Source organism: Pseudophryne corroboree, chromosome 1 (assembly GCF_028390025.1).
Source record: "Pseudophryne corroboree isolate aPseCor3 chromosome 1, aPseCor3.hap2, whole genome shotgun sequence".
Taxonomy (NCBI): domain Eukaryota; kingdom Metazoa; phylum Chordata; class Amphibia; order Anura; family Myobatrachidae; genus Pseudophryne; species Pseudophryne corroboree.
In genome coordinates, this window is record NC_086444.1 from 875,331,929 (window position 1) to 875,349,683 (window position 17,755).

The 17,755-nt window shown below is 48.7% G+C and overlaps 1 protein-coding gene across 4 annotated transcripts in view; it reads left to right on the top strand.

Annotated features, from left to right (window-relative positions):
• LOC134914699 (ceramide synthase 2-like) overlaps positions 1-17,755 on the top strand; it is a 283,044-nt gene that overhangs the window by 199,313 nt on the left and 65,976 nt on the right. For all 4 annotated transcript variants that reach the window (XM_063920068.1, XM_063920067.1, XM_063920069.1 and 1 more), the window contains one exon: positions 7,471-7,528. In XM_063920068.1, the coding sequence (XP_063776138.1) occupies positions 7,471-7,528 (58 nt within the window). The remainder of the gene's footprint in view (positions 1-7,470; positions 7,529-17,755) is intronic.

Sequence of the window (17,755 nt, forward strand, 5' to 3'; positions counted from 1 at the left end):
GCTGTGCGCCATTGCTCTCAGCACACTTCACACTCCGGTCACTGAGGGTGCAGGACGCTGGGGGGGGGCGTCCTGGGAAGCAATGAATTTACCTTAGTTGGCGAAAAATACATCACATATAGCTCCTGGGCTATATGGATGTATTTAACCCCTGCCAGTTTTCCAGTAAAAAGCGGGAGAAGAGCCCGCCGTGAAGGGGGCGGGGCCTATCTCCTCAGCACACAGCGCCATTTTTCCCACACAGCTCCGCTGGTAGGAAGGCTCCCAGAATCTCCCCTGCATCCTGCAACTACAGAAACAGGGTAAAAAAGAGAGGGGGGCACTTATTTGGCAAAATAACAGATATAAGCAGCTATAAGGGATAGACACTTATTGTAAGGTTGTCCCTATACATATATAGCGCTCTGGTGTGTGCTGGCAAACTCTCCCTCTGTCTCCCCAAAGGGCTAAGTGGGTCCTGTCCTCTATCAGAGCATTCCCTGTGTGTGTGCTGGGTGTCGGTACGTGTGTGTCGACATGTATGAGGAGGAAAATGATGTGGAGGCGGAGCAGAGTGTCTGTAACAGTGATGTCACCCCCTAGGGGGTCGACACCTGAGTGGAAGTACTGTTGAAAATTACGTGACAGTGTCAGCTCTATATAAAAAAACAGTGGTTGACATGAGACAGCCGGCTACTCAGCTTGTGCCTGTCCAGACGTCTCATAGGCCGTCAGGCAGATGGCAGATACAGACGCCGACACGGATACTGACTCCTGTGTCGACGGTGAAGAGACAACCGTGATTTCCAGTAGGGCCACACGTTACATGATTGAGACAATGGAAAATGTTTTATACATTTCTGATAATACGAGTACCACCAAAAAAAGGGGTATTATGTTCGGTGTGGGAAAAACTACCTGTAGTTTTCCTGAATCTGAGAAATAAAATGTGTGATGATGCGTGGGTTTCCCCCCGATAACAATTAATAATTTCTTAAAAAGTATTGGCTGCATACCCTTTCCCGCCAGAGGTTAGGATGCATTGGGAAACACCCCCTAGGGGGGATAAGGCGCTCACACGCTTGTAAGAACAAGGGCTCTACCCTCTCATGAGATGGCCGCCCTTAAGGATCCTGCTGATAGAAAGCAGGAGGGTATCCAAAAAAAGGTATTTACACACATACTGGTGTTATACTGCGACCAGCTATCGCCTCAGCCTGGAGGTGCAGTGCTGGGTTGGCATGGTCGGATTCCCTGACTGGAAATATTGATATCCTAGATAAGGATAGTATATTATTGCCTATAGAGCATTTAAAAGATGCATTTCTATATATGCATGATGCACAGCGGAATAATTGCCGACTGGCATCAAGTATAAGTGCGTTGTCCAATTCTACCAGTAAAATGGTCAGGTGATGCGGATTCCAAACGTCATTTGGAAGTATTGCCTTTGAAAGGGGACATTTGGAGTCGGTCATTTAGACCTGGTGGCCACGGCAACAGCTGGGAAATCCACGTTTGTACCCCAGGTCGCCTCTCAAAATAAGACGCCGTATTATCAGGCGCAGTCCTTTGTTGGCAAGCGGACAAAAGGAACAGAAACCCTTTCCAGCCTCTGCCAAGCCCTCAGTATGACGCTAGGGCTTTACAAGCTCAAGCACGGTGGGGGCCCGTTCTCAATGAATTTCAGTGCGCAGTGGGCTCACTCGCAAGTAGACCCCTGGATCCTTCAGGTAATATCTCAGGGGTACATATTGGAATTCGAGACGTCTCCCCCTCGCCGTTTCCAAAAGTCGACTTTACCGACGTCTCCCTCTGACAGGGAGGCAGTTTTGGAAGCCATTCACAAGCTGTATTCCCAGCAGGTGATAATCAAGGTACCCCTCCTGCAACAGGGAACGGGGTATTATTCCACACTATTGTGGTACCGAAGCCAGACGGCTCGGTGAGACCGATTCTAAAATCTAAAATCTTTGAACACTTACATACAGAGGTTCAAATTCAAGATTGAGTCACTCAGAGCAGTGATTGCGAACCTGGAAGAAGGGGACTACATGATCTCTCGGGACATCAAGGATGCTTACCTTCATGTCAAAATTTACCCTTCTCACCAAGGGTACCTCAGGTTTATGGTACAGAACTGTCACTATCAGTTCAGACGCTGCCGTAGGGATGGTCCACGGCACCCCGGGTCTTTACCAAGGTAATGGCCGAAATGATGATGTTCCTTAGAAGGAAGGGAATTTTAGTTATCCCTTACTTGGACGATTCCCTGATAAGGGTAAGATCCAGGGAACAGTTGGAGGTCGGTGTAGCACTATCTCAGATAGTGTTGCGGTAGCACGATTGGATTCTCAATATTCCAAAATCGCAGCTGGTTCCGTCGACGTGTCTTCTGTTCCTAGGGATGATCCTGGACACAGTCCAGAAAAAGGTGTTTCTCCCGGAGGAGAAAGCCAGGGAGTTATCCGAGCTAGTCAGGAACCTCCTCAAACCGAGCCAAGTCTCAGTGCATCAATGCACAAGGGTTCTGGGTAAAATGGGGGCTTCCTACGAAGCAATCCCATTCGGCAGATTCCACGCAAGAACTTTCCAGTGGGACCTGCTGGACAAATGGTCCGGGTCGCATCTTCAGATGCATCAGCGGATAACCCTGTCACCAAGGACAAGGGTGTCCCTCCTGTGGTGGTTGCAGAGTGCTCATCTTCTAGAGGGCCGCAGATTCGGCATTCAGGACTGGGTCCTGGTAACCACGGATGCCAGCCTGCGAGGCTGGGGAGCAGTCACACAGGGAAGGAATATCCAGGACTTATGGTCAAGCCTGGAGACATCACTTCACATAAATATCCTGAAGCTAAGGGACATTTACAATGCTCTAAGCTTAGCAAGACCTTTGCTTCAAGGACAGCCGGTGTTGATCCAGTCGGACAACATCACGGCAGTCACCCACGTAAACAGACAGGGTGGCACAAGAAGCAGAAGGGCAATGACAGAAGCTGCAAGGATTCTTCGCTGGGCGGAAAATCATGGGATAGCACTGTCAGCAGTATTCATTCCGGGAGTGGACAACTGGGAAGCAGACTTCCTCAGCACGACCTCCACCCGGGGAGAGTGGGGACTTCACCCAGAAGTCTTCCACAGGATTATAAACCGTTGGGAAAAACTCGACAGGTATGGCGCCAGGTCCAGGGACCCTCAGGCAATAGCTGTAGACGCTCTGGTAACACCGCGGGTGTACCAGTCAGGGTATGTGTTTCCTCCTCTGCCTCTCATACCCAAGGTACTGAGATTGATAAGATGGTGAGGAGTAAGCACTATATTCGTGGCTCCGGATTGGCCAAGAAGGACTTGGTAACCGGAACTTCAAGAGATGCTCACGGAGGATCCATGGCCTCTACCTCTAAGAAGGGACCTGCTCCAGCAAGGACCCTGTCTGTTCCAAGACTTACCGCGGCTGCGTTTGACGGCATGGCGGTTGAACGCCGGATCCTGAAGGAAAAAGGGCATTCCGGATGAAGTCATCCCTATCCTGATCAAAGCCAGGAAGGATGTAACCGCAAAAACATTATCACCGCAATTGGCGAAAATATGTTGCGTGGTGCGAGGCCAGTAAGGCCCGACGGTGGAAATTCGACCGGGTCGATTCCTACATTTCCTGCAAATAGGAGTGTCTATGGGCCTGAAATTGGGGTCCATTAAGGTTCAAATTTCGGCCCTGTCAATTTTCTTCCAAAAAGAACTAGCTTCAGTCCCTGAAGTTCAGACGTTTGTAAAAGGGGTACTGCATATACAGCCTCCTTTTGTGCCTCCAGTGGCACTTGGGATCTCAGTGTAGTTTTTTTTTGGATTCCAAAAGTCACATTGGTTTGAACCACTTAAATCTGTGGAGTTAAAATATCTCACATGGAAAGTGGTCATGCTGTTGGCCCTGGCCTGGGCCAGGCGCGTGTCAGAATTGTCGGCTTTATCCTGTAAAAGCCCTTATCTGATTTTCCATTCGGACAGGGCGGAATTGAGGACTCGTCCTCAATTTCTCCCTAAGGTGTTTTCAGCATTTCACTTAAACCAACCTATTGTGGTGCCTGCGGCTACTAGGGACTTGGAGGATTCCAAGTTGCTGGACGTAGTCAGGGCCCTGAAAATATATGTTTCCAGGACGGCTGGAGTCAGAAAATCTGACTCGCTGTTTATCCTGTATGCACCCAACAAGCTGGGTGCTCCTGCTTCTAAGCAGACGATTGCTCGTTGGATTTGTAGTACAATTCAGCTTGCACATTCTGTGGCAGGCCTGCCACAGCCAAAATCTGTAAAAGCCCATTCCACACGGAAAGTGGGCTCATCTTGGGCGGCTGCCCGAGGGGTCTCGGCTTTACAACTTTGCCGAGCAGCTACTTGGTCAGGGGCAAACACGTTTGCTAAATTCTACAAATTTGATACCCTGGCTGAGGAGGACCTGGAGTTCTCTCATTCGGTGCTGCAGAGTCATCCGCACTCTCCCGCCCGTTTGGGAGCTTTGGTATAATCCCCATGGTCCTTTCGGAGTCCCCAGCATCCACTAGGACGTTAGAGAAAATAAGAATTTACTTACCGATAATTCTATTTCTCATAGTCCGTAGTGGATGCTGGGCGCCCATCCCAAGTGCGGATTGTCTGCATTACTTGTACATAGTTATTGTTACAAAAATCGGGTTATTGTTGTTGTGAGCCATCTTTTCAGAGGCTCCTTCTGTTATCATGCTGTTAACTGGGTTCGGATCACAAGTTGTACGGTGTGATTGGTGTGGCTGGTAATGAGTCTTACCCGGGATTCAAAATCCTTCCTTATTGTGTACGCTCGTCCGGGCACAGTATCCTAACTGAGGCTTGGAGGAGGGTCATAGGGGGAGGAGCCAGTGCACACCAGCTAGTCCTAAAGCTTTTACTTTGTGCCCAGTCTCCTGCGGAGCCGCTATTCCCCATGGTCCTTTCGGAGTCCCCAGCATCCACTACGGACTATGAGAAATAGAATTATCGGTAAGTAAATTCTTATTTTAAAATAAATGTAGAAAACTCTTCAGGAGCTCTCCAAAGCGTGACTGGCTCCTCCGGGCACATTTTCCAAACTGAGTCTGTTAGGAAGGGCATAGAGGGAGGAGCCAACCCACACTATCAAATTCTTAAAGTGCCCATGGCTCCTAGTGGACCCGTCTAAATGGACCCCAGTATCCCCTAGGACGTAAGAGAAAATAAGAAGATTCACATGGTCCCACCTATTCCTTTACTTTGAGGCTGTAAGGTATGTACTGTTATGTGTATAATCATTGTGCTACCTAAAGCAGAAGCAGAAACTAAAATGGCACCATTCTCATTCCATACACAAATCCATCTGTATTTGCTGCCGCTTTCATTCTAGCAGTAAGGAAAGAGATCTGCGTACAGATGTTTTTGTGTTAATGCTTAGTAGCAATTTGCTTATCTAGCACTAAGCAAGCAGCATACATCCACGCCATAGTGGTGAAACTCATGTCGACCTTTTGTCATGTCGACCTAGTACATGTCGACCTAGAGCCCCTGTCGACCTAGAAACCATGTCGACCTACTTACAGTCGACCAATAATGGTCGACATAAGTCTTGTCGACCTAGAGACCGGATCCCGTCCAACTCAATAAAAAATCAAACCCATACCTCTCAACCATCCCGATTTCAGCGTGCTGTCCCACCCATGGGCCACAGAGTCCTCTGGGCATTTGGGAAGTTGAAGGACCCTCTGGGGCAGATGTATTAAGCCTGTAGAAGTGATAAAGCAGTGATAAGTGGAAGGTGATAACATGCCAGCCAATCAACTCCTAACTGTCATTTTTTAAACCCGTACTGATTGGCTGGTGCGTTATCACTTTCCACGTATCACTGCTTTATCACTTCTCCAGGCTTAATACAGCTGCCCCTCTGTTACTGCTGCTCTAGATGTAGAGCATTGGTGAATTAGTGCCAAGAGAGGCCAATGGCAGCCCAGCAGCTTCCATAGCTTCCCAAGCATGACGAGAAGTGAGAGTGACACGCAGTCACGTCCCCTAAAATGCCACATGCTGGAGCATGGCCTAACAGGTAAGAAGTCCAGATATGGTATAACAGAATGGGGAGGCATGAAAGAATCCAAGGTATAGAACAAGGTATAGAACAATACTACAGTATATGCTTCTTGTGGAACTTCTAACAAACAATGAACAAACTTAATTGAGCTCAAGACCCAATCAGAGTAGTTTTCCTTTGCTTGTCCAAATCAACTGTTATCAATAACATTACTTCCATTAATGAATAATAGTAATAATGCAGACTGGCATTTAAAGACATATACACATACTTTGGGGAAGCAGTTAAAATACCTCCAGTCAGGATCCCGGCGATCACAATACCAACATCGGAATCCCGGCATGCAGAGAAATGTCACCACCGGAATACCGGTGACAGTATTCTTCCACTGTGAGTGTCCCAGCTGCAGTGTAAAGCTGGCAGCGGCCACGAGACAGGACTCGCAGACCGGCAGCTATTCAAAAGAAGCCGCAATTTGAAACTGGCGCCGATTGCGCACAAATCACGGCTCGTGGACCGCCGGCCAATGAGAAGCTGCCGCTGTGACTGTTTCACATCACATTTTGAAATAGCCATTCCTTCTTTTCATTGGCACTGCAGCAGGTCCGCGAGTCGGGATTGGTTGGCAGCCGTTGACAACTTTACGATGCAGCTGGGATCTGATGCTTATTTGGTGGCCAGGCAGAGGCGTAAAAGGTTCCGCCTTCAATTAGAGGTGACAGAACGCAGTTTTGCCCCGTTCCAGCCCACTTTAACCCCTGCTGATAACTGCTAATTTGGTAATCTCACCTCTAAAAATGTTTGCACTGCTCACAAATATTTAATTGCAAAATTGCTTAACCCTGGCTCCTAACTATTGGATACATTTGTCCAGGTCTGCTTAGTGTGTATTTAAAAAGTATATCTTATACAGTTCCCCCCAACTTACATAAACATTAAGCTTCAGAATGCTTTACATACAGTAATCAGAAATTACCATATTAATCAGTTAGCGAATATGTAGTTTTCCGCTACTCGGACACTGTCCCGCTGCCCCACCCGTGGGCAACAGTGTCCCTTTGGCCGGGGGGGGGGGGTCAGGCAGTTGGGTGATCCTTTGATCAGCCGATGCTCTGCTGTACAAAGCAGCGAATGATCGCAGACTAGATGTCGTGCGCATGCGCACACCATCTGTACAGTACACGGAGGGAGCAGAGGGCTGCCTAGCTGCTTGTGCAGCGCTGTTACAAGGCCATGCCCCTTATCCAAAGCCACGCTCCTCCCATATGTGGCCACACACCCCTTCCGGGTCGCGCAAGAGTCCCGCTTCTATATACTGAAAAGTTGGGAGGTATGGGTTTAGTGGTATAGAATAATAGTATAGTAGTGTTAGTGTATAAATGACTGTCAAATGATTAACATTGCTGCTTTATGTCTTCTAGCTGGAGATTCTTCATGTACTTCATTTCATTCCTTACTGGCATTGCTGTATTAAATGATGTGAGTATAGAGGGATATCTGACTGTGTATTGTCTGTGTAAGCAGAGTAACATTCTGCTGACCATGCAAGACTGACAAAACACAAGGGCTAGTTCAGATGAAGAGCAACCTCGCATTCTGGGCCTAATTCAGACCTGATCGCAGCAGCAACATTTTTCTCTAATGGGCAAAACCATGGGGGTCATTCCGACCCGTTCGCACGCAGCGGTTTATCGCTGCGGTGCGAACGGGTCCGGAATGCGCATGCGCGGTGGCCGAAGTGCGCGTGCGTGACGTTGCCCGGTGACAGGGGTCGCCGGGTTACATTGCGTCTAACGAAGGAAGCGGTCGCAGAGCCGACCGCAAAGAAGATTGACAGGAAGAAGGCGTTCCAGGGTGGTTCCGGACCGCTGGCTGCCATTTTCGGGGAGTGGTAAGGAAAACGCAGGCGTGTCCAGGAGAACGGAGAACGGAGGGCGGATGTCTGACGTCAAAGCCGGCTCCAGCATCGCAGGGATCATCGCACAGGGTAAGTAGGTATAGGCCTAGTCTACTTCTGCTTGAATCTTTTTTTAGCTTAGCAGGACTGCACAAGCGATCGCAGCCCTGCTAAGCTAAAATACACTCCTCCATAGGCGTGTACTAGTTGATCGCAGCAGCAGCAAAAAGTTGCTGGCTGCGATCAACTCAGAATGACCACCAATGTGCAGTGCAGGTGGGGCAGATATAACATGTGCAAAGAGAGTTAGATTTGGGTGGGGTGTGTTCAAATTGAAATCTAAATTGCAGTGTAAAAATAAAGCAGCCAGAATTTACCCTGCACAGAAACAAAATAACCCACCCAAATCTAACTCTCTCTGTACATGTTATATCTGCCTCCCCTGCAGTGCACATGGGGGGTCATTCAGACCCGATCGCACGGTAGCTTTTTTAGCAGCGGTGAAATCGGGTCTGAACAGCGCATGCATGTCGTCCGCAATGCGCAGGCGCGTCTGCTGCCGGTGACGGCCGTCGCCGGGCAGCGACGGATTGTACAAAGAAAGCGTTCGCACGCAAGAAGATTGACAGAGAGGCCATCCGGGGGTGTCAACTCAGTTTTCAGGGAGTGTCCATGAAAACGCAGGCATGCCCGGCCGTTTCATTGCAGCAGCTGAGTAAGTCCTGAGCTGTGCAGAGACTGCACAAACTTTAGTTTGTGCAGCTCTCTGCACAAGCGTTCGTACCTCTGCACAGCGATTACCCCCTCCCCTGTATGCGGCGACTACCTGATCGCTGCAGTGCAAAAAAATAGCCTGTGTGCGATCAGGTCTGAATGACCCCCATGGTTTTGCCCATTAGAGAAAAGTGTCTCTTACGTCCTAGAGGATGCTGGGGACACCAAAAGGACCATGGGGTATAGACGGGATCCGCAGGAGACATGGGCACACTAAAAAGACTTTGACTGGGTGTGAACTGGCTCCTCCCTCTATGCCCCTCCTCCAGACCTCAGTTAGATTCTGTGCCCAGGAGTGACTGGACACACACTAGGGGAGCTCTACTGAGTTTCTCTGGAAAGACTTTTGGGGGTAATTCCAAGTTGATCACAGCAGGACTTTTTTTTAGCAGATGGACAAAACCATGCGCACTGCAGGGGAGGCAGATATAACATGTGCAGAGAGAGTTAGATTTGGGTGGGTTATTTTATTTTTGTGCAGGGTAAATACTGGCTGCTTTATTTTTACACTGCAAATTAGATTGCAGATTGAACACACCACACCCAAATCTAACTCTCTCTGCACATGTTAAATCTGCCTCCCCTGCAGTGCACATGGTTTTGCCCATCTGCTAAAAAAAGTCCTGCTGCGATCAACTTGGAATTACCCCCTTTGTTAGGTTTTTTATTTTCAGGGAGACCTGCTGGCTACAGGCTCCCTGCATCGTGGGACTGAGGGGAGAGAAGTCAGACCTACTTCTTCTTAGTTAAAGGCTCTGCTTCTTAGGCTACTGGACACCATTAGCTCCAGAGGGTTCGATCACTTGGTGCGCCTAGCTGCTTGTTCCCGGAGCCGCGCCGTCACCCCCCTCACAGAAGCCATTAGAAAGAAGCCGAGTGAGTATTAGAAGAACAGAAGACTTCTGTGACGGCAGAAGACTTCAGTAACGGAGGTACAGCGCAGCGGTCGCGCTGCGCTCCATGCTCCCACACACCAACGGCACTCACAGGGTGCAGGGTGCTGGGGGGGAGCGCCCTGCGCAGCAGTTACTGAGGGGCTTTTTTGCACTGGCCAGAGACATATTCGGTGCCCGGGCACCGTATACGATACCCCCGCCAGTATAAATATTTTCAAATTCGAGCGGGACTACAGCGCGCCGGGAAGGGGCGGGGCTTAGCCACACAGCTCACCAGCGCCATTTTCTCTCTTCACAGCCGCTGCAGAGACGCTGGCCCGGACCTCCGAGCTCGTAACAAGGGAGCAAAACAGGGGGGGGGGGGGGGGGCACAGGCAATTTGGTGCTTTATATGTTATATTGTACAGCGCAAAAGACATATATTATTTGTATTGTAGTATATGAGCGCTGGGGTGTGAGCTGGCATACTCCCTCTGTGTTCTTTCTGCAGGCTTCCCTGTGGGTCTGTCCCCTTTCTTTGGCCCGTGTGAGTGTGGGTGTGTCGGTACTGCGTGTCGACATGTCTGAGGCTGAGTGTTCCTCCCCGGAGGAAGTTACTGGGGGCACAGAAAAAGATTTGGGAATGACTCTGTCGGCACAGCCAACTGCTGATTGGGTGAATATGTTGAGTACACTGAATGCAAATGTGGCATTATTGTCTAAGAGGCTGGATAAATCTGATTCTCAGACTCAAGCATGGAGGAAGTCCATGGAGGACGCTTTGTCTCAGGTGCAGACCACTTCAGGGTCACAAAAACGTTCATTTTCCCAGATGGCAGATACAGATACCGACACAGACTCTGATTCCGATGTCGATTTCAATGAGGCTACTTTACCCCAAGGGTAGTTAAGAGTATTCATTACATGATTGTGGCTATTAGAGATGTTTTACATATCTCTGAGGAACCTGCTGTTCCAGACACAAGGGTTTGCTTATTTAAAGGGAAAAAGCCTGAGGTGAAGTTTCCCCCCTCTCATGAACTGAACGCTCTTTGTGAAAAGGCTTGGGAGTCGCCTGACAAAAGGTGGCAGATTCCCAAGAGAATTTTTATGGCATAGCCTTTCCCCTCTGACGACAGGGAGAAATGGGAGTCGTCTCTCAATGTGGACAAGGCTCTATCCCGATTGTCCAAGAAGGTGGCGCTTCCGTCTCCTGACACGGCTGCTCTCAAGGATCCGGCGGATCGCAAGCTGGAGACGACATTGAAGGCCATTTTCGTTAATACTGGTGCATTGCTCAGACCTGCTGTGGCGTCGGTATGGGTGAGTAGTGCTATTGCTAAGTGGGCTGATAATTTGGCTTCTGATATGGATACCCTTGGTAAGGATAACATTCTTTTGACTCTTGGTTATATCAAGGACGCTGCAGATTACCTAAAGGATGCGGCGAAAGATGTTGGCCTCTTGGGATCAAGAGCCAATGCCATGGCGGTCTCGGCCAGGAGGGCGCTGTGGATTCATCAATGGAATGCTGATGCCGACTCCAAGAAAGCTATGGAAGCTCTCCCTTTTAAAGGTAGTGTCTTGTTTGGTGACGGCCTTGCTGACCTGGTGTCTACCGCTACTGCGGGTAAGTCATCTTTTCTTCCTTATGTTCCCACACAACAGAAAAAGGCCCCATTATCAGATGCAGTCCTTTCGGCCTAATAAATACAAAAAAGGAAAGGGCTCGTCCTTCCTCGCTTCAAAGGGTAGAGGAAGGGGAAAGAGGTCGCCTGCCGTGTCAGGCACCCAGGACCAGATGTCCTCCCCCGCCTCTACCAAGTCCACCGCATGATGCTGGGGCTCCCCTGCGGGAGTCCCTGCCGGTGGGGGGCCATCTCTGATTCTTCAGTCAGGTCTGGTTTCAATCGGCCCTGGATCCTTGGGTTTCAGACATAGTGTCCCAACGGTACAAACTGGAGTTTCAGGAGATACCCCCCCGCCGCTTTTTCAAGATGGCCCTACCAGTTTCTCTTCCAGAAAGAGTAGTAGTAAATGCTACGATACAAAAGCTGTGTCAACAGAGGGTCATTGTGCCGGTTCCCCCGTCCCAACGGGGGGAAGGGTTCTATTCGAGCCTCTTTGTCGTGCCGAAGCCGGACGGCTCGGTCAGACCGATTCTGAACCTAAAATCCCTCAATCCATACCTGAAAACTTTCAAGTTCAAGATGGAATCTCTTCGAGCTGTGATCTCCAGCTTAGAAGGGGGGATTTTATGGCGTCAGTCGACATAAAGGATGCCTACTTACACGTCCTGATATATCCTCCTCATCAGGCCTTCCTGAGATTTGCGGTGCAGGATTGTCATTACCAATTTCAGACGTTGCCGTTTGGGCTTTCCACGGCCCTGAGGGTTTTCACCAAGGTAATGGCGGAAATGATGGTACTCCTTCGCAAGCAAGGGGTCACAATTATCCCGTATTTGGACAATCTCCTGATAAAGGCGAGATCAAAGGAACAGTTGTTAAGAAATGTGGAACTCTTCCTGTCGGTTCTGCGACATCACGGTTGGATTCTAAATTTGCCAAAGTCTCAGTTGATCACGACAACTCGGCTGCCCTTCCTGCGCATGATCCTAGACACGGAGCTACAGAGAGTGTTTGTTCCGGCGGACAAAGCTCTGGAAATACTGACCATGGTCAAGGAGCTTCTGAGACCGACAAGAGTGTCGATTCATCAATGCACTCGAGTGCTAGGGAAGATGGTTGCGGCTTACGAAGCCATTCCGTTTGGCAGGTTTCATGCCCGGGTGTTTCAGTGGGATCTGCTGAACAAATGGTCAGGGTCTCACCTGCACATGCACCGGAAAATAAGTCTATCTTCCAGGGCCAGGATTTCTCTCCTGTGGTGGCTGCAAGGTTCTCACCTTCTAGAGGGACGCCGAATCAGAATCCAGGACTGGGTCCTGCTGACCACAGATGCAAGTCTCCGAGGCTGGGGCGCAGTCACGCAAGTAAAGAAGTTTCCAGGGAAAATGGTCAAGCCAGGAATCTAGTCTCCACATAAATGTTCTCGAGTTAAGAGCCATTTACAACTGCCTCTTGCAAGCGAAGAACCTTCTTCAGGGTCTCCCAGTCCTGATCCAGTCGGACAACATAACAGCGGTGGCGTACGAAGTATTGTTCCAGGTCGAGGGACCCCCAAGCCAGTGCAGTGGACGCCCTGGTAACTCCGTGGGTGTTTCAGTCGGTGTATGTGTTCCCTCCGCTTCCTCTCATCCCAAAGGTGTTGAGGATCATAAGACGAACAAGGGTTCAGGCAATACTCGTCGTTCCAGATTGGCCACGGAGGGCCTGGTATCCGGATCTTCAGGAATTACTGGTAGAAGATCCTTGGCCGCTTCCTCTAAGAGAGGACCTGTTACTGCAAGGGCCCTGCGTGTTTCCGGACTTACCGCGGCTGCATTTGATGGCGTGGAAGTTGAACGCCAAATCCTAGCTCGGAAAGGTATTGCCGGGGAGGTCATCCCCACTCTCCTTAAGGCTAGGAAGGAGGTCACGGCAAAACAATATCACCGTATTTGGAGGAAGTAGGTGTCGTGGTGTGAAACCAAAGCAGCTCCTGCGGAGTAGTTTCACTTGGGTCGTTTCCTCCACTTTCTGCAGGCAGGCGTGGATGCAGGCCTGAAATTGGGTTCCATCAAAGTGCAGATTTCGGCTTTATCTATTTTCTTTCAAAAAGAATTTGCCGTCCTTCCTGAGGTCTCACAAGAGCCCATATTTGATATTTCATGTGGATAGAGTGGAATTGAGGACTCGTCAACAATTTCTGCCGAAGGTGGTTTCTTCGTTTCACATAAATCAACCTATTGTGGCTACGGATGCTGGGGCAGTCCCAAAATCTCTTGATGTCGTAAGAGCTTTGAAAATTTATGTCGCCAGAACGACTCTTATTAGGAAAACGGAGGCTCTGTTTGTCCTGTATGCTTCCAACAAGATTGGAAATTCTGCTTCCAAGCAGACTATTGCACGCTGGATTTGTAATACGATTCAGCACGCTCATTCTTCGGCTGGGCTGCCGTTTCCGAAATCAGTAAAGGCCCATTTTACCAGGAAGGTGGGCTCTTCTTGGGCGGCTGCCCGAGGGGTCTCAACACTTCAACTTTGCCGAGCAGCTACGTGGTCGGGTTCAAACACTTTTGCTAAGTTCTATAAGTTTGATACCCTGGCTGAGGAGGACCTCATGTTCGCTCAATGGGTGCTGCTGAGTCGTCCGCACTCTCCCGCCCGGTCTGGAGCTTTGGTATAGACCCCATGGTCCTTTTGGAGTCCCCAGCATCCTCTAGGACGTAAGAGAAAATAGGATTTTAATACCTACCGGCAAATCCTTTTCTCCTAGTCCATAGAGGATGCTGGGCGCCCGTCCCAGTGCGGACTGTTCCTTGCAGTTGTATTGATACTGGTTATTTTCGGGTTACACAAGGCTTGTGTATCAGTTATATTCAGCTTGTTGCTGTTGTTAATTCATACTGTTATCTGGTTTCCTGCTGATCCAGTTGTACGGTATGTTTGTGGTGTGAGCTGGTATGTCTCTCGCCCTTAGTTTAACAAAAATCCTTTCCTCGAAATGTCCGTCTCCGCTGGGCACAGTTCCTATAACTGAGGTCTGGAGGAGGGGCATAGAGGGAGGAGCCAGTTCACACCCAGTCAGTCTTTTTAGTGTGCCCATGTCTCCTGCGGATCCCGTCTATACCCCATGGTCCTTTTGGAGTCCCCAGCATCCTCTACGGACTAGGAGAAAAGGATTTACCGGTAGGTATTAAAATCCTATTTTTTGCTGCATCAATCAGGTCTGAATTAGGCCCTCTGTCATTAGAGGGAATGTTTCACAGTGTAGGTCATAGCACCCACAGCGTATACTGATAATACCCATGCTTTCCATTTGCTGCTACTGCTGCTGCTTGTGGATGTGGTTGGATTGGTCATTGCAGTTATCACATTTATATGGAAGGATTCTGTTGTCACTCGGTTTTCTTTGAAGCAATTTAGAGAAGTGTCAGATGCTGGTGTATGGTGTTGTAAAGCAGCTCATTGTTTTGTGACACTATTTTGCATAAAGTACTTTACCATACCTCCCAACAGTCCCGATTTTCAGGGGACTGTCCCGCTTTCCCATCCGCAGGCTGCAGTGTCCCGCTGTGGGGGGGTGGGGGGGGTGGGGGAGTAGGCTCCTGCAAAGCAGAGCAGCGGTGAATAGACCACGAGAGGGAGAGGGGGCATGCCAGCGGCTCACAGAGCGCTGGGCATGCCCCCTTCAGTGACTTTTTCAGGAGCGCGCGTGGCTTTGCCGCACGTGTCCCTCTTTACACATAGAGAAAGTTGGGAGGTATGCATTACAGTTATGTTTTATTTTGTACAATGTACTGAGATTGTTTCATTAAACCTTCTGTGTAAATGCCCCAGTTATTGCTGAAATATTTCCTAGCATCTAGGTGAGTTTTTTTTTTCTCTCTTCTTTCTTTCTTTCTTTCTTTCTTTCTTTCTTTCTTTCTTTCTTTCTTTCTTTCTTTCTTTCTTTCTTTCTTTCTTTCTTTCTTTCATAGAGGTAGGATGAGAGGAAGGGAAAAGAGAGGGGATACACAAAACAAGTAAGCATTTCTAATAGCGTTATAAAGACATGTAGGCTATTCAGAAGGGGCGAATAATAAACAGGAATAAGCAAGCATGTGAACTACTTTTCTCCACACAAGTTCGCCACACAAGAGCGCACAATTACTGTATAGTGGAGTGGTACAATCATAGACAAAGGGGAGGGGGAGCGTCATGATATGTCAGCCATGTTGAGCAGATGACAGTCATTCTATCGCCTTATTTTCAGTAATGCTGGTGATGTGTTCCATTTTATACTGCTTCGTTTATTGAATAAATGGATGGTGAGGCTTAGGGTTTTCTGTGAAGTGCAATTCGTCTCTTCACTGAGTTCAGCATATGCCTGGGGTGTAATGATATGTTGTGAGTACTGTATGGAAAGTGCATCCAGAAAGTATCCACAGCGCTTCAATTTTTCCACAATTTGTGATGTTACAACCTTATTCCACAATGGAATAATTTAATTTTTCCCTCCAAATTCGACACACAAAGGGGGTCATTCCGACCTGTTCGCACGCAGCGGTTTATCGCTGTGGTGCGAACGGGCGCAAAATGCGCATGCGCGACGTTGCCCCTGTCGCCGGGTTACGTTGCAACTTACAAAGGAAGCGGTCACAAAGCCGACCGCTAAGAAGATTGACAGGAAGGAGACGTGGCTGGGCGGATTCGGAGCGTTTGGAGCCGTTTTCAGGGAGTGGTGAGTATAACGCAGGCGTGTCCAGTAGAACGGAGGGCGGAGGAGTGACGTCAAAGCCGAGTCCATCATCGCTGGATCCATCTCACAGGGTAAGTAGGTATAGGGCTGGTCTTGTTCTGCTTGAAATTTTTTTAGCTTAGCAGGGCTGCACAAGCGATCGCAGCCCTGCTAAGCTAAAATACACTCCCCCATAGGCATGGACTAGTTGATCGCAGCAGCAGCAAAAAGTTGCTGGCTGCGATCAACTCGGAATGACCACCAATACCCCATAATGACAACGTGAAAAAAGTTGTTTTGAGATTTTTGCAAATTTATTAAAAATAAAAAACTAAGAAATCACATGTTCATAAGTATTCACAGCCTTTGCCATAAAGCTTAAAATTTAGCTCTGGTGCGTCCTGTTTCTACTGATCATTCTTGAGATGTTCATACAGCTTAATTGGTGTCCACCTGTGTTAAATTCAGTTGATTGGACATGATTTGGAAAGGCACACACCTGTCTATATAAGGTCCCACACTTGACAGTGGATGTCTGAGCACAAACCAAGCATAAAGTCAAAGGAATTGTCTATAGACCTCTGAGACAGGATTGTCTCGCGGCACAAATCTGGGGAAGGGTACAGATAAATATCTGCGGCTTGGAAGGTCCCAATGAGCACAGTGGCCTCCATCATCTGTACATAAAAGAAGTGCGGAACCACCAGGACTCTTCCTAGAGTTGGCCGGCCGTCTAAACTGAGCGATCGGGGGAGAAGGGTCCTAGTCAGGGAGGTGACCAAGAAGCCGATGGTCACTCTGTCAGAGTTACAGCATTCCTCTGTGGAGAGAGGAGAACCTTCCAGAATAACAACCATCTCTGCAGAAATCCACCAATCAGGCCTGTAAAGTGGCCTGACGGAAGCCACTCCTTAGTAAAAAGCACATGGCAGCCCGCCTGGAGTTTGCCAAAATGCACCTAAAGGACTCTCAGACCATGAGAAACAAAATTGTCTGGTCTGATGAGACAAAGGGGGAGATTGAAATGTTTAAAAAGTCGGTTGGGTGTCTGTTTTTTCCTGTCTATTAGATAGGAAAAAAACAGACTCCCAACTGACTTTTCAAACATTTGAATCTCCCCCAAAGATTGAACTCTTTGGTGTGAATGCCAGGTGTCATGTTTAGAGGAAACCAGGCACCGCTCATCACCATGCAAATACCATCCCTACAGTGAAGCATGGTGGTGGCAGCATCATGCTATGGGTATGTTTTTCAGCGGCAGGAACTAGGAGACTAATCATGATAGAGGGAAAGATGAATGCAGCAATGTACAGAGACATCCTGGATGAAAACCTGCTCCAGAGAGCTCTTGACCTCAGACTGGGGCACCGGTTCTTCTTTCAGCAGGACAATGACCCTAAGCACACAGCCAAGATATCAAAGGAGTGGCTTCAGGACAACTCTGTGAATGTCCTTGAGTGGCCCAGCCAGAGCCAAGACTTGAACCCGATTGAACATCTCTGGAGAGATCTGAAAATGACTGTGCACCGACACTTCCCATCCAACCTGATGGAGTTTGAAAGGTGCTGCAAAGAGGAATGGGCGAAACTGCCCAAAGATAGGTGTGCCAAGCTTGTGGCATCATATTCATGAAGACTTGAAGCTGTAATTGCTGCCAAAGGTGCATCAACAAATTATTGAGCAAAGGCTGTTAATACTTATGTACATGTGATTTCTTAGTTCTTTATTTCTGCAGTGGGGTACATTGGTTTCCACAGGGAAACATCAGGGTGTAGAGATGGATCTTAATCCAGGCACCAACAGGCTAAAGCTTTAGACTATCCCAGGATGCATTGG